At 31.5% G+C, this 25,251-nt stretch overlaps 1 protein-coding gene across 1 annotated transcript; it reads left to right on the top strand.

Moving 5' to 3' along the window:
- Window positions 1-58: 58 nt before the first annotated feature.
- Window positions 59-15,858, top strand: LOC129987719 (uncharacterized). Its single transcript, XM_056095665.1, has 5 exons — window positions 59-140; window positions 3,868-3,963; window positions 7,448-7,579; window positions 13,364-13,493; window positions 15,636-15,858. Exons 1-5 carry the CDS (start codon window positions 110-112, stop codon window positions 15,856-15,858), a joined length of 612 nt encoding a protein of 203 aa, XP_055951640.1. The 5' UTR covers window positions 59-109.
- The last annotated feature ends 9,393 nt before the right edge of the window (window positions 15,859-25,251 follow it).

Raw genomic sequence — 25,251 nt, 5'->3', positions numbered from 1 at the left:
AGAGTGAGAAAGATAAAAGTGCCTATAAACCTTATTACTTAGTGCCTATAATCTTATTTATTGTCTCTGTTTAGCAAAGACATTTCGGCTCGAAAACTCATCGGTCAACATGAAGTTCTTGATTTTGTTTGCAACTGCAGGTAACTACAATTTTTCGAGCTTTTAATATCAGAGGATCACACTTTCGCCATTTTTTAGTTTTGACATTTTTTTCAGTTCATTCTTTTTGTGTAGTGTTCATTCTTATAGAGTTTTCTTAGTAATACATGATGAATTTAATTTCAGTATGCTAAATTTCGAAAACTTTCGAAATTATCAATAAATATATTTAAGAAATGATAAACACATGATCATCTATTTCTGAGCAGTGGATTTCTACCTTCAAATATGCTGTATCTGACAGTGGACTATATCTGGGTCAGTGGACTTTGAAATCAGCAAAAATTCCCCAAAACTAGAAATTTTATTTTTATCGTTTCATCCTTAAAATATATGTTTATATTAAACTAAAATAGTGCCATAATATGCATTTTTCAATAAAGTAAATATCTGAAGGATCTAGAGTTAAAAAATACCTTTTTTTTTGTCTTTTCTTAAAAAGATATTTTAATTAGATTGAAATGTCTTGGAAATATTCCTGCGTCTTAATTTTTGAGGAAATTAAATATAATCGATAGTAAATGTTTCAGTTAATCGTTAAAAGAAAATAGAGTATGCGGTTTATATTTCAAAGTTTTTTATAGATAGTTAAAGTCAATTTTAGTTCTGAAAAAATAAAATTTCTATGAAAATTCAAGAAGTTTGAATAAAAATGTTTTTAAATAATTAGCATTTAATTGGAATTACAAACTCATACATAGCTATGTTCCAAAAAAAATTATAATAAGTAATAACGGAAATATAATAGACAAAAAAAAATTAAAAATTAAGGTGCCTGAAATATTTTAAAATATTAAAAAATATATAATATTTATCATTTTTTAATAATTTGTTTTATTTAAAGAATTTTTCTTGTTAGATATATAATGCATACATATACCGGGTACCTCATAAATTCGTGCAAACTTCAAAAAGTCATAATAAAAAAAGTAATGCTCGAAACGAATTTCGGGTTGAGGGAATATGTTCAGAGAGTCTTTGGATTTCCATATTTTCATTAAAAAAATGTATTTAAAAATGACCGATAGTTGGCGCTCACACGATCATACCGAGACGGTTTATACAAATCAGGAAAACAGAGCACAGTAACATTATAGTACATTTTATTTTAAAGCAAAATATGCTCAACATGACCACCACTAGAAGGTATTAAGCAAGTGACGCGCGTAACTACACATATTACAGCTGCGTGTAACATGTCGGTATCGATGCCACTAACGACCAATTGAATGGCATCTTTCAGTTCTATCAAGTGGCAGGAGAGCCCCGGTAGACACGAGACTTCAGGTATCTCCACAACCAAAAGTAAACTGGAGAAAGATCTGGTGATCATGAGGGTCACTCATTCTTACATCCTCTGCTTATCACTCTGTCCTCAGTGGATGTGTCTAGGAGGAACGTCTTAACGGAGCTTGCAACGGTGGGCGGGGGACCATCCTGCATGAAGGTGACCGAAGATTTGCTGCAAATCAGGAATAACGTGGTCTCGCAAAAGCCTAAGATAGCGTTCTACAGTGACGGAAGAGGTTTTCCAACCGAATACTGGACAACGCTCTTCAAAAAAGAAAGGGCCTAGAATGAAGGACACAGTGAAACCGCACCAAACAGTCACATGTGGAGAATGTAGTGATTTGGTCGTGTACGCACGAGGGTTTGATGCTGCCAAGATACGACTGTTATGCGTATTGACGTCACCATGCAATGAAAAGTGGGCTTCATCTGTCCACATGATGTTCAGTAACCATTGTGGGTCACGTTCCATTTGTGCGAGCACCCATTTTGCAAAGGCTTGTCTTTTCTCGCATTCTGCTGGCAAGAGCAGGTGAAATGCCTTTATCTTGTACGGATGCGGCGTCAAGATTTCATGCAGAATGCGTCGGATCGACCTTTCCGGAATTCCTGTTATTTTACCTGCTTCACGTGCACTGGAACTCCCCGTTGAAGTCTCGGCTGCTACATTTCTCATGACCCTTTGGACAACAGGGACGCGGTCAGCGTTGATGGATGGTCTGCCACTAATCTTCCCGTTTCCTCAAAACGGCGAACTAAATTCAATATTCCATTCAATGAAATTGGGTTTTTCTTCGCCTTAATTCCTTTCATCGTCCATAACTGTCGCAATGCTTTAGTCGCGAATTCACCTTTCTTATAGAACAGTTTCACCACTAATGCTCGATCCAGTAGCGATAGCATGCTACTGGAGTCGAATGACAAATCCGTTTCCAGCCTTGTGTTTTATAGCTATACTGATTTGCATAAAGTCTCCGTATGACGTGTGAGCGCCATCTATCAGTCATTTTTTAAATACATTTTTTTAATGGAAATAACGAAATCCAAAGGCTCTCTGTACATATTCCCGCAAACCGCAATTTTTTTCGAGCATTACTTTTTTTCAATGATTTTTTGAAGTTTGCACGAATTTATGCCGCACCCGGTGTTTCAATACATATGCGTAAAACATTTCATAATTTTAAATGAATAATTCGTAAAAGTGCCTAAGAGAGTCCACCGTTCTCTTGAAGAGTTTAACAACAAAGAAATAACATTTTAGTTTTAACATCTACTTTCTGGCGAAGTTTATGCATTAGCATAATAGTTTATAATATTCATACGAAGAAATATTGAAAAAAAATCATCCGAACTAATCTCTCAAGGTGTCATTTATGTTTATTTTGTCACACAAACCATTTGGAATCAAATAAAATATTTTGCAAGAAATATTCTCTTCCGTCAAAAGTTACCATATCTCATATTGCCATACTTTTAATCATTTTTAATTATTATTCAATACATTTTTTTAAATAAATTTATAACATTTGTTTTGTTTATTTTATAACATTATCTGTTGTTATCATTTTTTTTGTTTCATTGTCTCATGAACAAGATTTCTGAATTTTTTTCCTAACATTTTATAGAAATACAATCACTCTCTTAAAAAATACGAAAAAGGAAAAATAAAAATATTATTTAAGAAAACATGCTATTTTATGAACTACAAAGAAAGAAGAAATTTCATCGAATTCTAGAACAGGACAAAAGCTGGTGTCTTAATAGAACGAGGCGTTAGCAGAAATATCCTCAAAGAAGAAGAAATTTAGGCACACTGCAATCAATTTTCATTTTTAATTAATGATTCGAAATATCCATTGTTTTGATATTGGTCTTAGATGTATATCTTAAATGAAGTGTCTATGCTTGCAATTTTATTTCTTTTTCCAGTGGATTTAATAAAAAAACACATGTTAAATATTAAACATTTTTAGTATAAACATGTTTAATATTTAACATTCTATTAAATATTTTTCTATATTTAATTTTTAATATATTTCGTTTTTTATTAGTTCCGTAACAATATAATTAATTTTTTCACAAATTCCCAAATGGAATGTGCTCTTGGTACGGAATAAAACTTATTAAAATTCACTAAATAACAAAATAATTTAGAAATATTACAGAAATATTAAAATAATAAGAAGAAAATAGAAATTTTAAAGAAATTGCCATCGAAAGTACATATTTGAATATTTCCGATGTATACTTCAGATTTTGCATACTTCTGAAAAATTTGATATTGACTGATATTAAAATGGAATGAATAATTAATCATTGAACAGCTGTTAACAAACATGAAAAATTGTGCAGAAACAAATATTTCACAATAAACCTCTTAATATCTGATTTCACAAACAAATTGTTTTTCTCTTTTAGTTCTCTTTGAAACTGTCCAATGCGACAAGGAGTGCTTTAGAAAGGTGTTCAAAGACTGCGTCAGAGAACCCGTTCGAATGGACAAGATGACTCTGTGTAAGTATCGCCTTCCCGCCTATGGAGTCCTTTTTAGGATATTAATATTTGAAAGAACATGTTTAAATTACAACAAAATATATTTACATAATTTATTAGCAGCCATTTTAGTTATTTTCGGAAATGGCATAGGATTTTTTCGAAGAAAATAATTAATATGTGAAAAACGTCTTCACAAGCAATCTTTTCAAGTATATGATCATGCCCTTAGATGAAATATTTTTGTTTTTAACCAGATTAGTTGGGTTTTATCGATACATTAGTATGTATTTATAATATTTTAAAAAATCATTATTCAGTAATGATATTTTTTATAATGGCTGAAACATTACTTGAAGTGGCTGAAACCATTTTTTGAAACCTTTTTTAATGAATATTCTTCGAAGTGGATTTTTTTGTCTATAGTAAGTTTTCTTGCATTGTCTTTTATTTAATATCCATCTAATATTTTAAAAACTATTCATTTCATTGTGTTTTTAAAGAATATGATTTTAAAATTCTTCATATATATTTGATCATAACCTTATATGAAATCTTTGTTTCTAACTAGATTAATTTGATTTTAGCGATATATTAATGACCATTTTTAATATTTTCAAAAAATTACATACAAAGACTTGAAAAAAATAAATTAATGGTTAAAAAATCATTAACAAATAATGATATTTTAATAATGCTTGAAACTATTACTTGAAATGGCTGAAGCCATTACTTGAAACATTTTTAATGTGTATTTTTCGAAGTGGATTATTTTTCTTTTCCCGGTTTATTTAATTGTATTTTTTTTTATTTTCAATAAATATTCTAAATACCATAGGATTTCTTTGCGTGTTTTTTTTATGAATATGCTTTTAAAAATTTTCTACAGTTGATGAAATCATAAATCGTTCATTGTAAAGAGAGAGTCAAATTTCGAAACAATTTATTTTTTTAAATAACCAATTTATATTTTGTGCTAAAATATCATGCTCCTTTAGCACAAAGAATTTTGAGAAATGTACAATAATTTCCCAGAAATATCCAGGAGATTACATGAGCTGTTTAAGGATTGGTTATGAATTGATACTGTACGAGCCAATTACCAAACTCTATTACTTTTGCAATTTCCCTTAGAACCCTATAAATTTATTTTATATGTTAATTTCATGTCGAGGCGCTTGTATAAAGAAAAATATCAATGACTAGGAAAGAAAACTTTGGCAGAGCATAAAAAGAAACAGATTGAATTCTTTACCGATTTTAATAAATTTTGCATTGTTTTTCTTCAACAATTTTCAGAAGATACGGTTATAAATATTCTAATTGCTGCGATTTTACATCTTTTCCCCTGGTCAGAGTACAAAAAAAGGATTTAAGTAATAAGTGGAATAAAATTCAGAGTATCTAGGAGAGCTTAAATGCTTAACATTTTTAGATGGATTGCTATATTTTATGGCAATTAACTATATTTTATGAAAATTTTTAACATCAACTACTTTTTAATATGCTATTCAATATCAGTAATATACAAGTATTTCAACATTTACAACTTTAATTTTTAACACAATACACCTTTTCCCCATTTGAACAATTTAAACATAAGTAAATGAACGAATGCAGCCATTTTGAAAGAATTTGCTCACCAGTAAATAAATAAATAAATAAAACTCCTTTTACCCAGTATCGATTGATATAATTTTAATGCACGTTTTCAGTTGCTGACCGAAAATATTTTGGATATATTTTGTTGTTGTTGTTGTCTTGTCCAGTAGTGCAATAGGATTAGATCTGTCCAAAAGTTCTAAAATGGCTTTGGCCACATCAATAACCTCAGTAGAGTAGAGGAGTTAATGCAGTGAATCGAGATGGATCTTGAAAAGCTTCGCCAAAATGGCTGGAAAATCTAAGATATGGTCGGGGGAGAGTTCAGTATCAATGCAGTGATGACAACTTCCGTAGCTTCTATGGCCATCGGAAGATATTTTCATTTCCCTGAAGTGTTTAGTCCCCAATCTAACAATGATTGTGGTTTTAGGTTTTAGTTATATTAACGTCCCGTTTGAAGCAACACTAGGGCTATTTTGGGACGGACCTCGTAATTTTGAACCACAGTCAGATGACGAGGATGACACCTGAGCTGGCACCCCCCTCTCCACACCAGCGGGAGGACGTTTGGTCATGACGGATTTAACGTGCAACAGACCCCCTTACACGACGGTTCTTCGGGGAATCGGGTCTCGAACCTGAAGCCCTCCGGTTCTGAAGCCGAGACTTCACCCCCAGGCCACCGTGGCCCAGCAATGGTTGTGGATATAGTACGATCACAATTTAAGGCAGGGATGGAGTACTGAAAAGAAGCAGGAAGTAGTCTGCGGCTGGCTATTGCATCAGCATCAATCAGGGTCAGTCTGTAAGAAAGTGGAGGGTTTTCTGACCAGGATATCAGCCTTCTCATTACCCTTGATATTGACGTGTGCCGGAATCCATTGGAGAATGCAGGCTCTTTGGGCCTTAGTTATTTCCTTTAAGAGCAGGATGATATCTTGGGTGAGCTGGGAGTTTCCTCTTAATCTGGCCTGGAGGGCAGAGCAAGAGTCCGAGAATAATAAAAGTCCATAAGAATTTCGGATTGCTTTGTTGTAGTAGAGATTCAAAGCCTCCTTTATAGCCACCAGCTCAATTTTACCAACAGATATTTTGTGGGATTCAGATTTGTCATTTGCATAGATCAAGAAGATGCCGGCACCACCCCGGTCAAGACTGGAGTCTGAATAGCCATCGGTAAAAGCAATGGCCACATTCTGAGTCGAATTTCAGAGCTCACGTATGGTGCGGAGACCCTTCTCCCTTATCACTGCAGCTGGTTCTTTTTTCGGGCAAGGCTGTAGAAGATTTAAATTCATTTTAGCCCTTGGTGAGGGACTGATGGGGAAAGAGGGTTTCTGAATATAAGAAAAATCCTCATGCTGTAAGCTGATTTCCGTTCTAGTTTCTTTGTCAAACTGAAGGGTGGAAGACCGTTTTAATCTGGCCTTGCCATTCCATACCTTAAATGCCCTACTTGAGATATGGAAATATGTTGTGCTTCTAATTTTATTTGTGAACTTTATGGTGGCCAATTTTCTTCTGTTTTCCAGAGGTGCTAGGCCGCACTCAGTTTCAGCTTTATATTTGAAAGCTGAAATTGAGTGCGGCCTAGCACCTCTTTTGGATATGGTATAGTAGGCATTTATATATTTCTGATACGAAGCTGTTATGCCATATAATAACCTTATATTTCTTATTCGCTGTTTATATTTATATTATTTTATTTCATATTAGTTATTTATTTTCATTCTTATTGCATTTCAGATGTTTTACATCCCGTATGATTTTTACAATAATATTATTGCACATTCTTATACTTCCTTCATTTACTATGTATTTTGCAAGCTTAGGCTACATGAAGTTGCCATTTACGTCTTCAAAATGTATCTAATAATATAGATCAATCTATTCTTTTCAGGCGGTGAACTCTCTTATCGGATACAGTGTTTTACCCGAAAGGCTTATAAATGTGACATGCCATTCAAAACATCTTCCGACGAGCTCGAAATTGCTATTACGAGAATATGCAGAACCGACGCCGTCAAGAAATGTAAGAAAATTCATTATATTAACAAATACATCGGTAAACTTTTTAACTTTTTATCTTCCAATTACGGGACGATATATTCTTTTATGTTTTTTAATAAATTATTTGCTTTAATTATGATTTTTTCTATATTATATATATATATATATATATGTTACGTCCAAAGCCCGAAGTTCGGCCAGTTCGGGAATTGGCTGGCCAATTCGCGTTTTCGCCAAAGTCCGAAGTACTTACAATTAATATTGTATATTCTACTTTGGCTGGCCATTTCGCTAAGTGGCTGGGAATCCTTGTCCAAAGCCCGATGTGATAATGGTAGATGTAATTGCAATACCAAGAGCGGAACAAATATCTGTAGATGTAGGAAGAATCAACGCTTATGCAATGAGAAATGCCATGGAAGTTCTTGTTGTAATAAATGATGCTTAACACTATCGTAATTATTTTTATCATCTAAATTGAGTATTAAAACAAAATACTTAAAAAGATGTAAAATGTACTCATTCTTGAGTACTTCATGTTGCTATAATAGCTCCGAGTAAAATAGACTTAAATTTGAGAAATGCATGTACTCACTTTTTAAATACGTACAGGGATTCAAATATGAGTATGTTTTTTTTTTCTTTTCAAATTTGCTGAAATTTTGCAAACCTTAATTTTTCAAAAAGAAATCTCGACTGACATAGTTGGACCCAGATGGATTCGAACACAGACCGTTCGACCTACAGCCCATTGCGCTGCCATGTAGGCTAACTCGTACAAGGACGTTGTGTTCCAAGAAATGTTTTAAGGGGGATCGTAAATCTTTTTCTGCCCCATAGACCTAATGCTAAATTTTCCAGATTACATTCTCTTCCGAAATATCGATTCATAAAATACGAACGTTTTTACAAGGGAAAAAAACAATATGAAGTGTAAATTAAAATAAATATAACGACATTTAAGTATAAAATATAAATAAGGACATGTTGTAAGTGAAATTCGACAGATGGCGCCAACAAAGAAATGTCTTTAAATAATATTAACAAGAAAACTATTTTTCCTTCATATTTGTTTTAATTAGCCCCTATATTTGCTATTTGCCTTTGGAAAAAATTTCATATTTTTTGAAGCGATATTTCGGGAGACAATGTGATCTAGGATCTTTAAGGCTTATGGAGCAGAAAAAGATTAAGCATCATCCTTAAATATGATTGACAAATTGAGTACTCAATTTGCCTTTGTATTCATACGCGATAAGCAGCGCATTTGCTCAAGACATAATTCGTCATTTTGTAGGGCGCAAATCTAATCTTCACACTATCACGTTGTTACAGCTAGGAATTGCAATACCGGGATACCGAATACCGGTATTTTGAGCCATTTGTACAATTTTGTAATTCGGTACTTACTAGAAATTTTTAAAATTGTCTCCACTATATGTTCAGGGATCGCTAACATAATAAAATAGTATACGTTTTTGTTTTTTTCTCTCCCTATCGACGAAATTAATTAGACTGTGAATACAAAGTTGCATCGTAAAATCAAGAGAAGTGATAAAAAACTGTTTGGCAACGGATTGTAAAACCCTCCGCGCATTTACGCATGAATTAGGATGGGTTATATTCGACAAAATAGGGGTGAGAAGAAAGATAAAAGGAGGAGATGTTTACATTCCTCAATGAAGACTCGCGGTTTTATGAGACGTAAACTTTACAGATAATTAGTAATACAGAAGGGAAAAGGCACTAATACACAGTAAAATATTTCCGAGCAATTTTTATTTAATATAAGGTACATAAACATTAAACATCAACCTGCAAATTAATTTTTCAGATAGTGAATTCGACTTAATATCCAGAACTGTATCAGCTCTACTTCCAATAAAACTGGCTCCTGAGGCATTATGTCGGAGAGATTCTAATTAATTAACAACAGCTAATGCAATAATAATTTTCTTGTTGCAGTCACTGAAAGAATAGCACACATCACTATTTGAAGAAATAATATTACATTGAAAAATCTCACAGAAGAAAAGCATACCGAAATAGAAAATGTCTTACGGTATTTACGTAATTATAATGAGTTTAAAAATGAAAATGAAAAAGAAGAAAAGAGACTAACCAATTCAAATCTGATCAAATTTATAAAAAAAATTTTAAATTTTCTTTTACCCACAAACATCTCCACATTCAGCACATTTCGGTACAGTTATCGATTATGATGACACTAATATCGATAGAGAAAAGGAATTGTCTCTTGAACAAAAATTAGAATTAGCGATAAATAAAAAAAAATTTCAACAAACCAAAATACAATACAGAAATCAGCTATATCCAAAACCATCCGACGAGAAATCGATTTTTTTTTTTTTTTTGAAGATGAGGGATTTAGAGGTAAATACTTGGAAAAAGTATATCGCGCATTGCTAACAGTACCACCAATTAGCGTAGATGTCGAAAGAACGTTTTCGACAGCTAGTAATTTTTGCACAAAATTACGTTCCAGGCTTAATGACAGTACAATTGATGCATTATGTTTTTAAGATCACATTTCAAAAATTTGTAATAGTACCACAGACTGATTAGTTATATTTACACTTTTTTGTGATTTAAATAAATGAGATGTTCCTTTACTTTTTAGTCATTCTTTATATACTGTTATAAATTACAAATTATTTTTTGTGATATCTGCACTCTCTAATAAAATTTGCAAATAAAACAAAGAAATAACTTGTGTTTTCTTCCTTTTTTCTAAAATTTCTAATACCGGTATTAAAACCGGTATCCCGGTATTAAGATCTAATAAATACCGAATACCGATATTGAACTTTTGGTCCGATATTGCAATCCCTAGTTACAGCATATGTGTTCACTGAATAATTTCTATTATGGTTTTAATATGAGAACAGAATAACACGAGATTATATTTTTATATATTACAAGCTTATTTTTAACTCAGAGGTGTAACTTATATTTGAACTAATTTCTGAAACGATTGTACTTCAAAAACACAGTACACAGAAGTACTCATTTTTAAATACTGGGTGGTTATAATTAAAGTTACGCTGTTTAGACCTACGTAATGTCCTCTCTGGGGGAAGGATGTCGAAGAAACTTGATACTTAGGTTGTATGGATCATGGGGAAGAGAAATCTGCAATAAAAAAAAATTAGTTCCAATTTCTACCGCCAGGTGAGAAGGCAGCGCATGAAAAACAAAAAATACAATTTGGAACTTAAAAACTTTATTTAATTACAATATACGTTCAACGTGCATTCCATTTACGTCAAGCACATGTTCAAAGCATGTTATGGCGTGTTCTACAGTGGCACGAAGGGTTTCTCGATCAATTGCAGCAACATGACGTGTTATACGTGCTTTCAATTCATGCGGAGTCCGTATGCTTCCTCCATAGACACGATCTTTCAGGAATCCCCACAACCAGAAACTACAGGGATTCAAGTCCGGAAAACGCGGAAGCCAGGCAGTTGTAAAACTTCTTGAAATTACCCGTTGATCTTCAAAATAGGCACGAAGCAATGCCGTCACTGGTCGAGCAATGTGAGGTGGTGCACCATCTTGCATGAAGACAGTAGTCCAAAACATTCTCGTTCTTGTAACGCAAGAATGACTTGCTGCTGAAGAAGGTCGCGGTAACGGGCACCCGTAACGGAAGACTTTTGAGGGCCTTGAGGGCCTTGTTCTCCTCAAAAAAAAAAAGGAACCAAGAATGAAATCAGCAGTAAAACCACACCATACAGTAATGCAATCAAGATGTAAAGACTGTTCATGCACATCATTAGGACTTGCAGTACCCCATATGCTACAGTTCTGAGTATTAACTGCTCTTCCTAGGGTAAAATGAGCCTCGTCCGACTACAAAATGTTCCAAGGTAATGAATTGTCAACGACTATTCTGGCTAAAAAATTTTAGCAAATTGATTTCGTTTCTCCGGGTCTGCAGGATTCAGCGCTTGCACATGATGGACGTGTATGGATACCACTTTACAATGGGTCGAAGAACTTTTCGTACTGTAGACCAAGGGAGGGACAAATCACGTGTCACCGCTTGAGCACTTGATGAAGAATATTACGAATCAGACGCTCTTCCGACACGGCAAGAGCGACATCTTCCGAAGTTTCATTTGAAATCCGTTTCCGTTCTCTTCCTTGTACCACACCCAACTCTCCAGTCTTTTCAAATATAATAATCCTCTTTTTCAAAGCCAGCCTGGACATAGGCCCTTTTCGTAAGTCTTTCAAGCGCCGAAATTCTCGCAGTGCAGCTGACAAATTATGCTGTTCTGATAAAACAACTTTATCAGTAAAGCTCTTCTTTTCTTCTCTAACGACATGGCGAAGAATTATTTTGAGGCAGTGAGTACTGGCTTTTTAAATTACTCTAAATTTGCATAACGGCCTTTATCGTACATGAAAACCGCCATCTATCGGCCGAAATTTGAACTATTTTTTTTTATTGCAGATTTCTTTTCTCTATGATCCTTACAACCTAAATATCAAGTTTCTTCGACATCCTTCCACTAGAGCGGACACTACGTAGGTCTAAACAGGTTAACTTTAATTATAAACACCCTGTACTTCATTTTTAACAATGTGTAAAACAATCTGCTCTTGATTTCTTTCTTCCTACTTTGGCCGATCGTCCCAAGTCACTTCGCGAATTGGCTGGCCAAAGCACGAAATCAAGAAAAGATCGGACATTGGGCGGTAAATTTACAGCAACGTTGGCCAAAACGCAAATTGGCCGGTTAATTCGCGAACGCCGATTTCGGGATTTGGCCGTAACATATATAACAATGGAAACAAGTATTTGGAATCTTTAAAAATATATATAAATTAGATATTTTAAGAATCAGATTTAAAAATTTTCTTATTCCAATACAATAAAAATATGTACAATTGATTCGTTTTACATCTGATATATTTTACTTATTTTTTCACGTTATGTATTCATCATGAATTCATTCATGTAATTTCCTGCTGTCTGTAATAGAGAATTTGACAAAATAATTTCTTAAAATTGCTATGGTTAATAATATTAATGATTATAGAGAAAATTTTAACAGTTCTTCTATTACATCTTTACAGGTTTTTAAATAACTGTTAAAAGATAAGATTGCTTTTTCTATACAATTATATCAAATATTTGATACAAACAAATTAACAGCAAAAAAAAAACATGTTATATTATAAACTTGTAGTAGTGTATGCTTTTATTCTTTTTTTTCGTGATAATATATGATATATATGCAAATTATTTTCAAATAAATTATTAATTTTTACTTCAATTATTGCGCTAAAAAATTAGACTATTTTCTACGTTTGATAATTTAATTCAAAATTTTAAATCTTGAAGTGATATTTTTTAAAAGTTTACCATCAAATGCCTCCAATTATTTGGATTCGAAACCTAATTACATTAATAGCTATCTATGCTTTGGTATTTTTTTATAATGTAACCTCATCGAAAACAGAAAAAATGCTTAAAATTTTAAAACTCAAGAACATTAAAAAGTAAATAAAAAAAAATCTCTTTCAAAATTTCACCTTTACTTGCATGAAGCAATTCTGATTAATTAAAGTTTGAATAAAAGATGAAATAGGAAAAATAATAGGTAAAGTGACTCAAAACGTAATAAAAAGAGTCGCATTTGGTTACACTTTTCGGTAAAGGAAAAATAGATTTTAATTTAGAAAAATTATACATTAGTATTTTGGGAAATGGTACTACAATCATGTTTGCTGATCTACTTCAGAAGTTGCAGTAAGTCTAATTTTGCTTCAGGGTTCGACGAACAAAAGGAATGCTATAAGAAATCTCTCAACGCGAGCCAATGTATTGAACCGATCAACCAAGTTATGACTGACCTTACGACTCCTGAAGCTTTCATCTTGGCGAACAAAAAGGCTTGCAAGTAAGTGGTTTCATTGTAAGTTGAGGTAAAATAATGATTAAGATATTTCTATTAGAGAGTATTAAGGATTGAATTCTTTCATCATTCCTCCCCTCCCCCCCCCCAAAAAAAAACAAAGAAATGAACTGGAAGCCTATTTTTTCTTTTTTGAATGAGCGTCTCCATTATTTGTTTAAAACAGAAACTAATCTGTCATCCTAGAGTTTTATACAATCGATTTAACATTTTCTTGTTTATTTCTCCCTTTCAAATGAAGCAGTGTCTTTGACTGAAAAAAAAATAAAAGTCACACGGTGCCAGATCAAGTTGATACTGATATTTCTAGCCATATATTTTCAAAAAAATAATCAGGTATAGTAAAGCTATTGTGGGAAAGTAGATTAGAGGTGCAAGATCATAAGTTTTCTTGCCAAAATTTATGACATTTTTAATAAATTAATTTATGTAAATCTCAAATAATTTTTAATGAAAAATGAAATGTGCAGAATATTTTAGAAGTTCGTAATCAATAAAAGTGATGAACAAAGTCATTGTGAATAAAATTGATTTAAGCATTCAAGTCTTGTTTCATTATTCAATTTGCCCTTTTTTTAAGGTTAATCTGTTTCTATATCAAAGCATTTACACGTTTCAACTCATTAAATAATTCCATTTCTAAATTAATTGCTTTGTGAAATCTTCTTATGCTTGTTTAAACGCATTGTTGAAAAATGTTTTAATTCTAGATAAAAAGAGAAATAAAATGCTGAAAAACTAATTAATAATTCAAAAATAAATTAATACTTAAATTTATTTTTAACAAATTAAATTTATATTCATTAAATAACAAAGAATGAGACGCTTACAAACTTCCAATAATTCTTTAATAGAGAAAGAAATTCGCAAAATGCTTTACAAATTCATAATGAACAAAATCACGACAATATAATAGTCACTGTGGATAAAATTAATCACATCTTTTAAATCTCGTTTCATTGGTGAAGTTGCCCACATTTTACATTTTATGGCTGCTTCCTCATCAAAGCATTTCTCATTTCATTTCAATCAATAAGGCCTTTTATAAAATAATTTCTTTAAGGAATTGTCTTTTTCCATTGTAACAATCCCCGTTTCCCAGCACTGATAAGACATTTACAGCCAGCTGTGTCGTCGCTGTTGATTACGAAACTCCTCGAGATAGCCAGATGGTGGATCTTTCAACCTGGGTGGTTTCGCATCTGTTCATTAGCGACTACAGTGAAAGATCACATGTGGGAATTCCCCGTCCAAGAGATATTGATAGTACCTTCAAAGAGAAAGGGGTGTCCAAACATCTGGATGCTAAATGTTTCGCATTGTGAAAGGACTATGATAACCCCGTGTTCCAGAATAGTCAGTTATGAAAGGAGCATCACTAAAAGGACCTTTCCACGACCGACTGGCGCCGCCGAGGGAGCACATTGCTGAACCCCGATTGGCCGAAAGAGAGCTCAAATGACCAATGTAATTTAAGAGGCGGAGATTTGCGCCGAAATAAAGTGAGGAGATTTTTTTAGGGAGAGGAGAAGAAACGAATTGGAGGCAGACTGTTGGACTACACCCACGAATTCGGAGTCCAAGAGCTACCCCTGGAGTGGTCTTGTTGACTAACAAACTGTTAGTTCCCTGTGATGTTGTTTCTCCGTATTGATGGAGAACTGAGGTTTAAGATAAACCTTCGACTTCGACTGTTGTGCCTCCTACTACCGGTGTAAATAACTATTTAACCAAGATTAGAACAAGTTGTTCTTTTGTATATATAGGGCTGTAAAATAAAGAATTGTCTGAAAATTCTGCTTCGTTATTTGATCAATCTAGATGAAGACATTACACCATATTTAAACACATTGTTGAAAAAGTGCTAATACAAATGAAATAGTTATAAACTGAGAAGCAAAATACCTCAAACTAATTAATAATTTTAAAATAAAAATCATTTTTTATCAAATCAAATTTATATTCAGGCGATGAGATAAATGAGATTCTTAGTGCTAACAGATTATTCTATAAGCCGTAAAAGTTTTTCATAACATGTTTCAAGTTATTTTAGTTGTATTGTATATGTATTTTGTATGGAACATACATTTTACATTTTACTACAGTAATATAATTTCTCATTTATAGTTTGTTCAAACCTTATTCCACCTGTGCGCGTGAGACCGTCGAAGAGAACTGCGGAACAATAAACAAAGTCTTGTTCGACTGGTTGTTCGTTCCCCTCCAGAGGCTGAGCAGCTCGCTTTGCGAGGAGCTGATTCTTCCAGCTGATGAGAAAGACACCCGACCTGACAACTTCGGAAACCTCAATGTTTTTGCCACTGTGGCAGCCATCTTTCTTGCCAATTAAATAAACATGTAAATGTATTAATGAAATAAAAGCTTTGAATAAGTACACTGGCTAAGATGATTCTTGAAATATTTTTATGAATTTCTATTGTTTCCGTTTGCCACCTTTTTCATAATAAGGGAAATAGTTCTAGAGATGTTTCTAATTGGTATTAAATGATTGACGGCTTATGAGTCCTGTATTTGGCGAGTTTTTGCTGATTGGACGTTTGTGACGACAAAAATGAATGCTCATGAAGCTGCGAGATCTTTGCGATATATCGATAAGAACCGAAGTTTTCATAAGTTTAAAAAAAAAAAAAAATTCGCTGTCATAGAAATTATGAAATACCAAATTCTATATTGTTTCAAATTTGTTTTATTGCTTCACTGCGCAGTCACGTAAAAGAAAATTTTACATATAACTCTGACGGAACTTAAATTGACGGGGTCGCGCATTTCTCAATTGCGCTGTCATCTTCCAACCGTTGGTGTTATCCCAACTTTCAACCAATCACAACTCTAATTTCGTATGACATAAAAATAAGAATGTAAACAAATACTGCAATACAATAGCTTTACAACGCTTGTTATAGTTCAAAATGAAACTCTTAATCTCTAATTATTTTATGACTGATTTTGAATAGTAGATTGCTTAATCATTTAAGACATTTTGTAATAATTTATATTTTTTTGTTATATTTTCACTTATTTATTGTATTTTTTTATCTAGGTCATTTTTTAATTTTGATTCTTTTTGATATAGTCAAAGTGTTAAAACTAACTTGTAGCGTATTTCAAAGTAATGACATATGAATTATCCCATATGAGGTATTATTTAAATTTAATTATTTTAGAGGGTTTTTTTTATTATAATCGAAATCCGAATCATAACTGATTACATCAACATTAAAGAGAAAATTTGATATCCTTTTTCAAAAAAATCATTTAGAAGTTCAAATGCTTAGTTTCTATCACTTTATCAAAATATATAAAAAAATAATTGGCAATATTTCTGTTCCTAAGGCATTTTAAAAGAATTTGATTATAAATGTAATCTGGAGACATAAGTAATGGTAATTTACCAGCCCTATAACGTTGGATTTTCCATAGAAGATAGAACCTCCTCCCATAGGCTTGTTAATAATTATCGTCAGCCTTACCAACCTTAAATCAAGATTTTACCATGCTTTACATTTATTTGTTATTCAGTTTATCCAACCCACCTGAGCAATATTTCCCATTTTTAATATAATATTTGTAGTTAGAGTACAGCAAAGTTAAAGTTTCTTGTGAAATCTTTAAAACCATGAAAACAGTTTATCATGATCTAACAAGTTTGATTGTTCAGCTAAGATATAAAAGTTCTCATCTTGTATATTAGAAGGTAATTTCTATTTAAACCAGCATATAATATGCTAACACTAAGATACGGCAACGAAATTTTATAATTGATTGCAAAATTGTAACTGTATCAGAAATTAAATTTAGCATTTTATTAACAAAAAATGCATCAAAAACGAATCAAACAGCAAAAACAATATGAGGTGACAGCCCACTACCAATGACAATATATGCCTCCTATGGAAAATATTGTCGCGTAGGTACTCTAGTGTGGAACTCTATGACACACACAAGAAGTAGAGCTAAACCAATTTATTAACTCAACTCAGAACACAGTGGCTGACCCATCGTCTGCTTTTATACTAGCATGGAAAGTTCCAGAATACTTTTCTGGAAACATTAAGAAAAGTCCAGAATACTTTTCTGGAAACAGTAAGAAAAGTCCAGAACACTTGTCTGGTAAACTAAAGAAATGTCCAGAATCTTCTGGAACATGATATAAAGGGAAGCATAAAATAAAGGAATTAAATATTTACATATACTAGGAACCGCATTGTCTCTAGAGGGATTCGAACTTACGATCATGAGACTGGTGTCTTGACCATTCGGCCATAGAGATTCGGCTGTCTTACATCAATGCGGCAATATGGTACAGTGGCCATAGATTATACTTTGGAATCATCATTAGTTTCTCCCAAAGTCTTCAAGGCATCTGGTTGCGAAAATCTTTTCTGTGTGCCTCAGGACGGATCCGAGAATTCAGCTTTAATTTGCAACGCTTAACACATATTCAGACATTTTAAAAATTATTGTAACAGTATTTTTCATGCACTAAATTTCATAATTTAATTGATGTCAAACAGCAAATATAGAGATAATATATCTGCCTGCCGTCGTAAAATCTTGAGATGAAAACACTTAATCAATATTTTATATTTTGTCCTTAATATATAGGAATTAACAAGCAGAAAAGTATAAAATTAAGCGAAATTTCAGCGTTTTTTTGTGATAAATTACAGAAATATTACAGCAGACAAATGAGCCTTACGCCTTCTTAAATATTAAATTATTAACTCTTCAATTACATCATAATTATAATGTTTCGAATTATAAATTTTCGCAATTTAAAAAAAGTTATTGCGTAATGAAAAATATTCAAATACTTTGAAACTATTTTCAATGTTACATAAATAATGTAACTGCATGATATTTTTCCAATGTTTTAAGCTAAAGAAAAGGGATTCAATTTAATAACTGAACTTTATTCATGAAGAACAAAAGCTCCATTAACCTGGAACTTAAATTTTCAATAGAATCTTGATGCCATGACTTTATCAAGATATTTCATATACGCTATAAGCATGATATGTACAAGGTTACTGAGATAAAACGGTTTATATGTCGGCAAAAATTTATAGTTTAATAAATTTTATTGTATTAGAAAGTTAATTGAAAGTAGATACAACAAACAATTTTCCTCTAAAATCAACACTCCTGTCCTAACACTCCTTTAATAATTGCTACAGCACTCTGCGGAGCTATTTTCTCTAAAAAAAATATTTCATTAACTGCAATTACATTATTGTGATATAAGTTGATTATTTTACTAACCAAATTTTTACTGAAATCGAAATTTCATGTTTAGATATACACTGCAGTTTCAACATTCTCCCCTGCATTTATTTATATTTAATAAAAGACGCAATGGCCCTTTTCGCATTTTTACTTTCTAATGCGTTCAAACAAGAACCAACATGCTGTTAAATAAAAAAAATTGTTTATGTTATATGTTTCGTAAATTTTCCAGATAAATGAGTGAAACATTATTCATATTAACTAAGTACGTTATAAAACACAATACAATTTATAAAGGAAAAATTGTTTTGAATGAAATGTAACACAATAAGCGAAAAGGATAGATAAATAACTACATCCAAATGGGAATAATAATGGAATTTTCAATCCTGTAATTGTAAAATGTCACGACAAATTTTCTAAAGAAAATCAAAGTACGTAAACTGCTTTCTGCATGAGAATTCAATTTATATGCATTTATAGATATCAGACTATCGGTATTCGTAAAATGCCATATATTTCTCAATCATATAATTACTTTGAGCAAATTCGTTTTAAAAAGTAAGCAGATATTTTTACGGTCTTTTTCTGCGCAATTACTATTTTGTCTGAAATATTCTGAATGGATTAATCTTTACTTATAATAAAGCTCAATGTGTGCGTGTGTGTGTGTTGGTGCTCTACAGGCCAGAATATTCAACCTACAGCTACCAAATTTGGCACGTGTATACCTTGGAGGCCGGGAATGTGCAGCTGGGTTTTTTTCGCATTTTTAATTAAAATTTTATTTATTTAAAAAATAATCGAAATTTTGGGGTGTTTCTGCTATAACTTCCGAAAATATTACCGCACAAAAAAGATTTTTACATGAAGTTAAAGATCAAAAATTTATTTTTTAAATGATACCAATGTTTTAACCTTAAAATTAAATTACTATTTTTAATTAATTTTAAATAAATATTTTAACTATATTTTTCAACAATTTTTTTTAGTACAAAATAAAAATAAAATTTAAGCTGCAAGAGCATGTTTCGCATTCATGGGGAAAAATAAGTTTTTTTTTTCAAAGTGTTGCCATCACATTGATTAAAGCTCCATTTAAAAATAAATGAAATCTTTTTGGAAATGAAATCTGCAAAAATGTAATTTTCGGCACGTGTCTGTAGGAAATGAAACAAATATGAAATATTGTTTTTCTAAAAAATAAATTCAAGAAAAATTATTTTATGATCTTTTACACTCTCTATATTATTATTCCAATAAATCAGTTTTATTTTAAGGCAAGTTTTGTTTAATATGAACAGGATATCCATTCAAATCAGGGCCACACAGCTAATTTGTAAACCTTTAGTAAGACACAGATCTGCTGAAATGGTCTAAATGGAAAATGATTATATTTTATGTAACTTGATTCAATAAATGCTCTAATAAAAAACGAATTTTTGATTTTACATAAAGATTCTACTGTGGAAATCACGAATAATAAAATGTTCTTGAAACACTATTATTTTAAATAAAAAGAGTTAATTTCCAATCAACTAAATCAATCACTTAAACTGAATTATTTATGAAAATTTGAATATCACTATTCAATAAAAAAGGGTTAATTTTAGATTTTCCATCGATCGTTTCAAAGAAAATACGCCAATCAGCGCGCAGGTTTCTCAAAATTAATTGGCCTAAGATTATGAAAATGTTGAGTTTTTCTAAATTTTTAAAATTCAAAACTTCATAAATAAGTCTTAGTTGATCGTGGAAAATAGAAACATTCATTCATTTATTTAAAAGTTGGTGTGTTCAGAATATTTCTCAGAATCTGATATCTTACTGCATTAAATTTTGACTTCATAATTTTTGAAATATATTTATAGGCCGGAACAAAATATTATTATTGATTTACTTTCAATCCTTTTGAAAGCAAAACTAAAAACTGAATTTTATGCTGAATTTGAGAAATTTTTGTTGAATTATTGTTTGAGATATTACATAAATTAAGAAATTTTTTTTGTAGTTCACATAAGACTTAAATACTGAACGATTCTGTTTGCAATACTCATATTCAATAATAATAATAATGAAAAAATAACAATAAAGATGATAAATAAAATAAAACGCTTGGCTTCATTAAAAAATATTTTCATATTAATTGCAATTTCATCATTTCCACTTTAAATTAAAGTTGAAGTTTTACCGGAAATGACAACACATTAGCAAAATATATATAGTAAATTGAATCTAAACAACAGTATAAGTTTGGTATGACTATCAAAATTTGAAAATTAAAAATGTTTTGTTTGAGAATCTATTAAGAGACCAGTTACTTAAAATATTTAATTGAAAATTGCAGCCAGCGGTAATACTGGCGAACCAGCTGGTCGCCAAAGGCGGCTAATTTAATAAATAAAATTAAGAGAAAACACTGAATTGTCCTTTCTTGATTGATTTGATATTAATATACCATTTTAACACTTAGAATATATTTAATATTTTCTTTCAGTAAATACGCTTGCTATTTCCTAACAATTGGAAAATTACTATTACATACATATAATTCTTTCAAAAAGGCCTCAGAAATTCTTATCTTAATGATCCTTTCCCCGAACTAAATCGGCAAAATTCCTTACTTTCGATTTTTCTTGTATTTGGAAAATCTCCCTCACACTTAATTCACTACATTTGGTTTTCAAATAAAATCACAATTGATTTCTTACAGTTTCACGCTTTCAGATAGTCATTAACATTTTATTTTTCTTTTATAAAAACTTACGAATAGGAAGCAATGTATTTATCTAGAAATCCAAATTCCAGATTTTTTTTTTATGGATTTTCAAGTCACAGACTTCATTGAGACTTCAAGTATCTTTACGGAGTTAAATCTGACTACCTGTCTACAAAACAAATATCTAAAATAAAGATATTATGTATGCGTTTTTATACAACACTTTCAGCATTCCATTTTGGGTGAAATTCGTCTGGAGGACGTTTATTTGTGTGTTCATCTGCCAGTAGGTCTAATATAATATTAAAATTTTATATATTCAATCTTATGGAAAAAATCTTTTTAAACAATGCAACATTTTAGAAATTTCAATGAACTTTGAACCATGCAGATATTTCTTTATGTTTTTCACTATATGTTTTACTTTTAACAGGATTTGTAGTAGCTTTAATAATAAAAATTTTAAAAAATACAAACTCTCAGTTAAAAATATTTAGGGTTAGAAATTTATCAGAAGAAAAAAATTGACAAATATTTTTAACTAAGAGAATTCGGATCTGGCAGCCAAATTTTCTCTAAGAAGTAGTAACAACATTTTGAATAAGTATTTATTTTCTTTATTAAAACTATTACAGTAGTAACTATAATTAAATTGTTATGCCACTAAAGTGAACAAGTGTGAGTTTGTGAAATTCTTCAGCATTTGATTTGATCGATTTCATTTCATATAGCATTCATATAGATTTCATTTCATTTCATATCATATTCAATTCAAAATAAACTAAACTTACAATGGTGAAATTCAGTGATAAATTAATAAACATTTTCTCTTGTTTCAACTATTATTTCATTTTGTTACAAAATTTTAAATAATATTATGAAAATTTGCTTCCAGCAAAAGTGAGATAATTTCATTTGATTTCATTCATTTAAATAATTTCATTCATTTAATTTCATTCATTATTCCTATGCTCTGACACCTTACAAATAGTTATGTATTTTAAATACGTATTTGTTAAAGTTATATAAGAAATTATTTAATTGCTTTGATTTAAATTTTTAATTATTATCATGTTAAATTAGGGACATTTTGCCTGTCGGAAAATTTCACCATTGTTTAACATTTACCAAGTGTTATCAGTCTACCTTAAGCAAAAAATAGCATTTTTGACATTTTGTGTATCTAATTATTTGCTCTAAGAAATAACAGAACGTATTGTTATATATCTCAAAATTCAATCATGCAAGTTCAAAATTTATTAAACATAAATCTCATGTGTGCAACGTATATGTTATTTGTAAATAAAATCGCTACCTTTCTTACTCCTATATCCATTTAGTTATCATCACTTTCGGATGCTATGTTTAATTTAGCGTTATCTCGAATGTGGAGCACGTGATTTACCAAGATACGTCAACACATAATCATTTTCAGATATGTTCCGCGTCGGGAAAAGCGAACTACTTTAGGCGGGACATTTTGCTGAGCGATTTAGAGTTTAACACTTGAGATAGAAAAACTGCTAGTTCATTTTTATTCGTTTCTTCCATAAAAGGATACTAAGTTTTCGCGAAAAGCGTTTGTAACAACTGATTACTTTAAGAATTACACTTGTAACTTGGAGACTGTCATCAGAATGAATTCTCATAAAGAGGACATTGATAATTCTGCGCTCAGTGCAAATGAATGTACTTCAAAATTTGACGAAAACGAATCGAGCCCAAAGCCACTGAATCCTGTAGATTTTCTCGTAGTAACTCGAATCCCCATGAAAGTCTGCAAATTCCAGTGGATTATTCGACAATTTTCAATTCTGCCCAAAAATAAAGAGCTCTACAGCACTTGCATTCATGTTTCAGATACCTCCTGTCATAAACTCCAGCTGACTAAATGTGAACACGGATTTGATCTGTTTCATGTGAGTCAAACGAGAGAGGAGTCATGTGGGAAAAATGTAGTAAAAAATCAAAATAAATTGCAATCAAACGAGATAAATAGTACTCCAGTGTGTACAGGATTTTTCGGTTCTGCAAGTAACGAAACAAAAGCATTTGCGACACCATTTCAGTTCGGCTCAAAAAACAACACAAAAAGTGTGTTCGAGATTCCAGCATCGCAAAACGTCTCGTATGACACATCAGAAAGGGGATTTGGGAAAGCAATATTTGCATCGTCACATGCGAGACCACATGATCACTCAAGTCTACCACAACAGAAAGAACCCAAAACAGCTCAAAATACCAGTGAATTCGGTATCATGCGAATGGAGTATCAAATATCTGCTACTGATAGCAGAGGAAATGAGTTAATAAAATGGTCAGTTTGTTTCTCAGATGACAGAGTATCCCGGAGTTGCAAAATTGGAGACTATATAAACAACACCTTGGAAATATTTCCCGATGATTCGCTTATATTGGATTGCAACCTTAAAGTCATTTCGACGCCAACTTCGGAAGAAATGCCAATTGCCTCTGAACCATCTCTTGAATGCAATGGTTACGAAAAACTTTCAAAGGATTTTAAAGCCTTATACCAAAATTCTCTGGACACCGATGTCACATTGCTGGTTGGAAATGAGAAAATTTGTGCCCACAAGTTAATTCTGACAGCTAGATCACCAATTTTCGATAAAATATTTCACCACGATATGAAGGAAACAGGACGGAATTCTGTGACCATAACGGATGTTCAGTTTTCAGCTTTGCAAAGACTAGTCGAATTTTTGTACTCTGGGGATATACAGGATGCCGATAATAAAGACATGGATCTTAAAGAAATCTATGACCTTTACTATGCAGCAGATAAGTACCAAGTTATGGATCTACGACGGATGGCAGGAAACACCCTGCTGGGAGGGATTCAAGTGGATAATGCAAGCGAATTATTGATATGGGCTGATCGCCATAATGACGAGGATTTGAAATCAAGAATAATGAATTTCATTCGGATAAATTTTGAAGAAGTGGCTACCAGAGATGCATGGAAGTTTTTCACGCTTGAACACTCAAGACTAGCAGTGGAAGTCGTCAATCTGTATGCGAAAAACATCCAAAACAGAGCCAACAAAGTGTGAAAATTCATTTGTTGCTAGTATCAGCTTTTATGGAGTGCTTGCACTAAAGGTTTTTAACCTCCGGACATAACAGGTGAATAGAATAATGGCAGACAATCAAGTCTTAGCTAAATAAAACTCTCTCTGCCAAAGAGATAAATTAAGAATATAAAGGTAATCAAATTAGAAATACCTTTTTATTGATTTCATTTACCAAATGTTGTACTGTTTTTAATGGCTTAGAAGTATAAATTTTAAATCTTTTATGTCTAAATGGTTTTTATTTCGATGTGAATAATTTGTTTCTTAAAATATTTTTCTAATCTGTAATCAAAATAATTTTGGGGAGAATTTTATTTTCTTGTATCTGTCAGTAAATAAATTTCCTTTTATCATTCAAATTTGAAATATTTCTTTTCATATTTCAAAAACCATGCATTTCAAATTAGGCTAACTGAACATATTTTTAATTCAAATTTATGATAATTCAAAGAATTTCAGTCATTTTTTTATTAACAAAATGATAAAATATCGTTTGCATTTATGATTCTAAATTTAATCTAAAAACTGATAATATAATTTATTTCTTCCTGAATTATTTTCTTTAGTTAAATGTCAGTATCATAGGATCTTTCTGAAAGTGAATTAATATGTTGAAACCTTTAATTTACTGTTGTGCATTTCATTCAATAAAAAACAAAATTTAAAATAATTTCTTTAAAAC

The sequence above is a fragment of the Argiope bruennichi genome, chromosome 10 (assembly GCF_947563725.1).
Source record: "Argiope bruennichi chromosome 10, qqArgBrue1.1, whole genome shotgun sequence".
Classification (NCBI taxonomy): Eukaryota; Metazoa; Arthropoda; class Arachnida; order Araneae; family Araneidae; genus Argiope; species Argiope bruennichi.
This window is presented reverse-complemented; position numbering and strand designations above follow the sequence as displayed.

Coding starts and splice junctions, on each gene's coding strand:
- LOC129987719 (XM_056095665.1), top strand. CDS start 110: ATGAAGTTCTTGATTTTGTTTGCAACTGCAG. Junction 3,964..7,447: donor AATGGACAAGATGACTCTGT/GTAAGTATCGCC, acceptor TATTCTTTTCAG/GCGGTGAACTCTCTTATCGG. Junction 13,494..15,635: donor GCGAACAAAAAGGCTTGCAA/GTAAGTGGTTTC, acceptor TCTCATTTATAG/TTTGTTCAAACCTTATTCCA.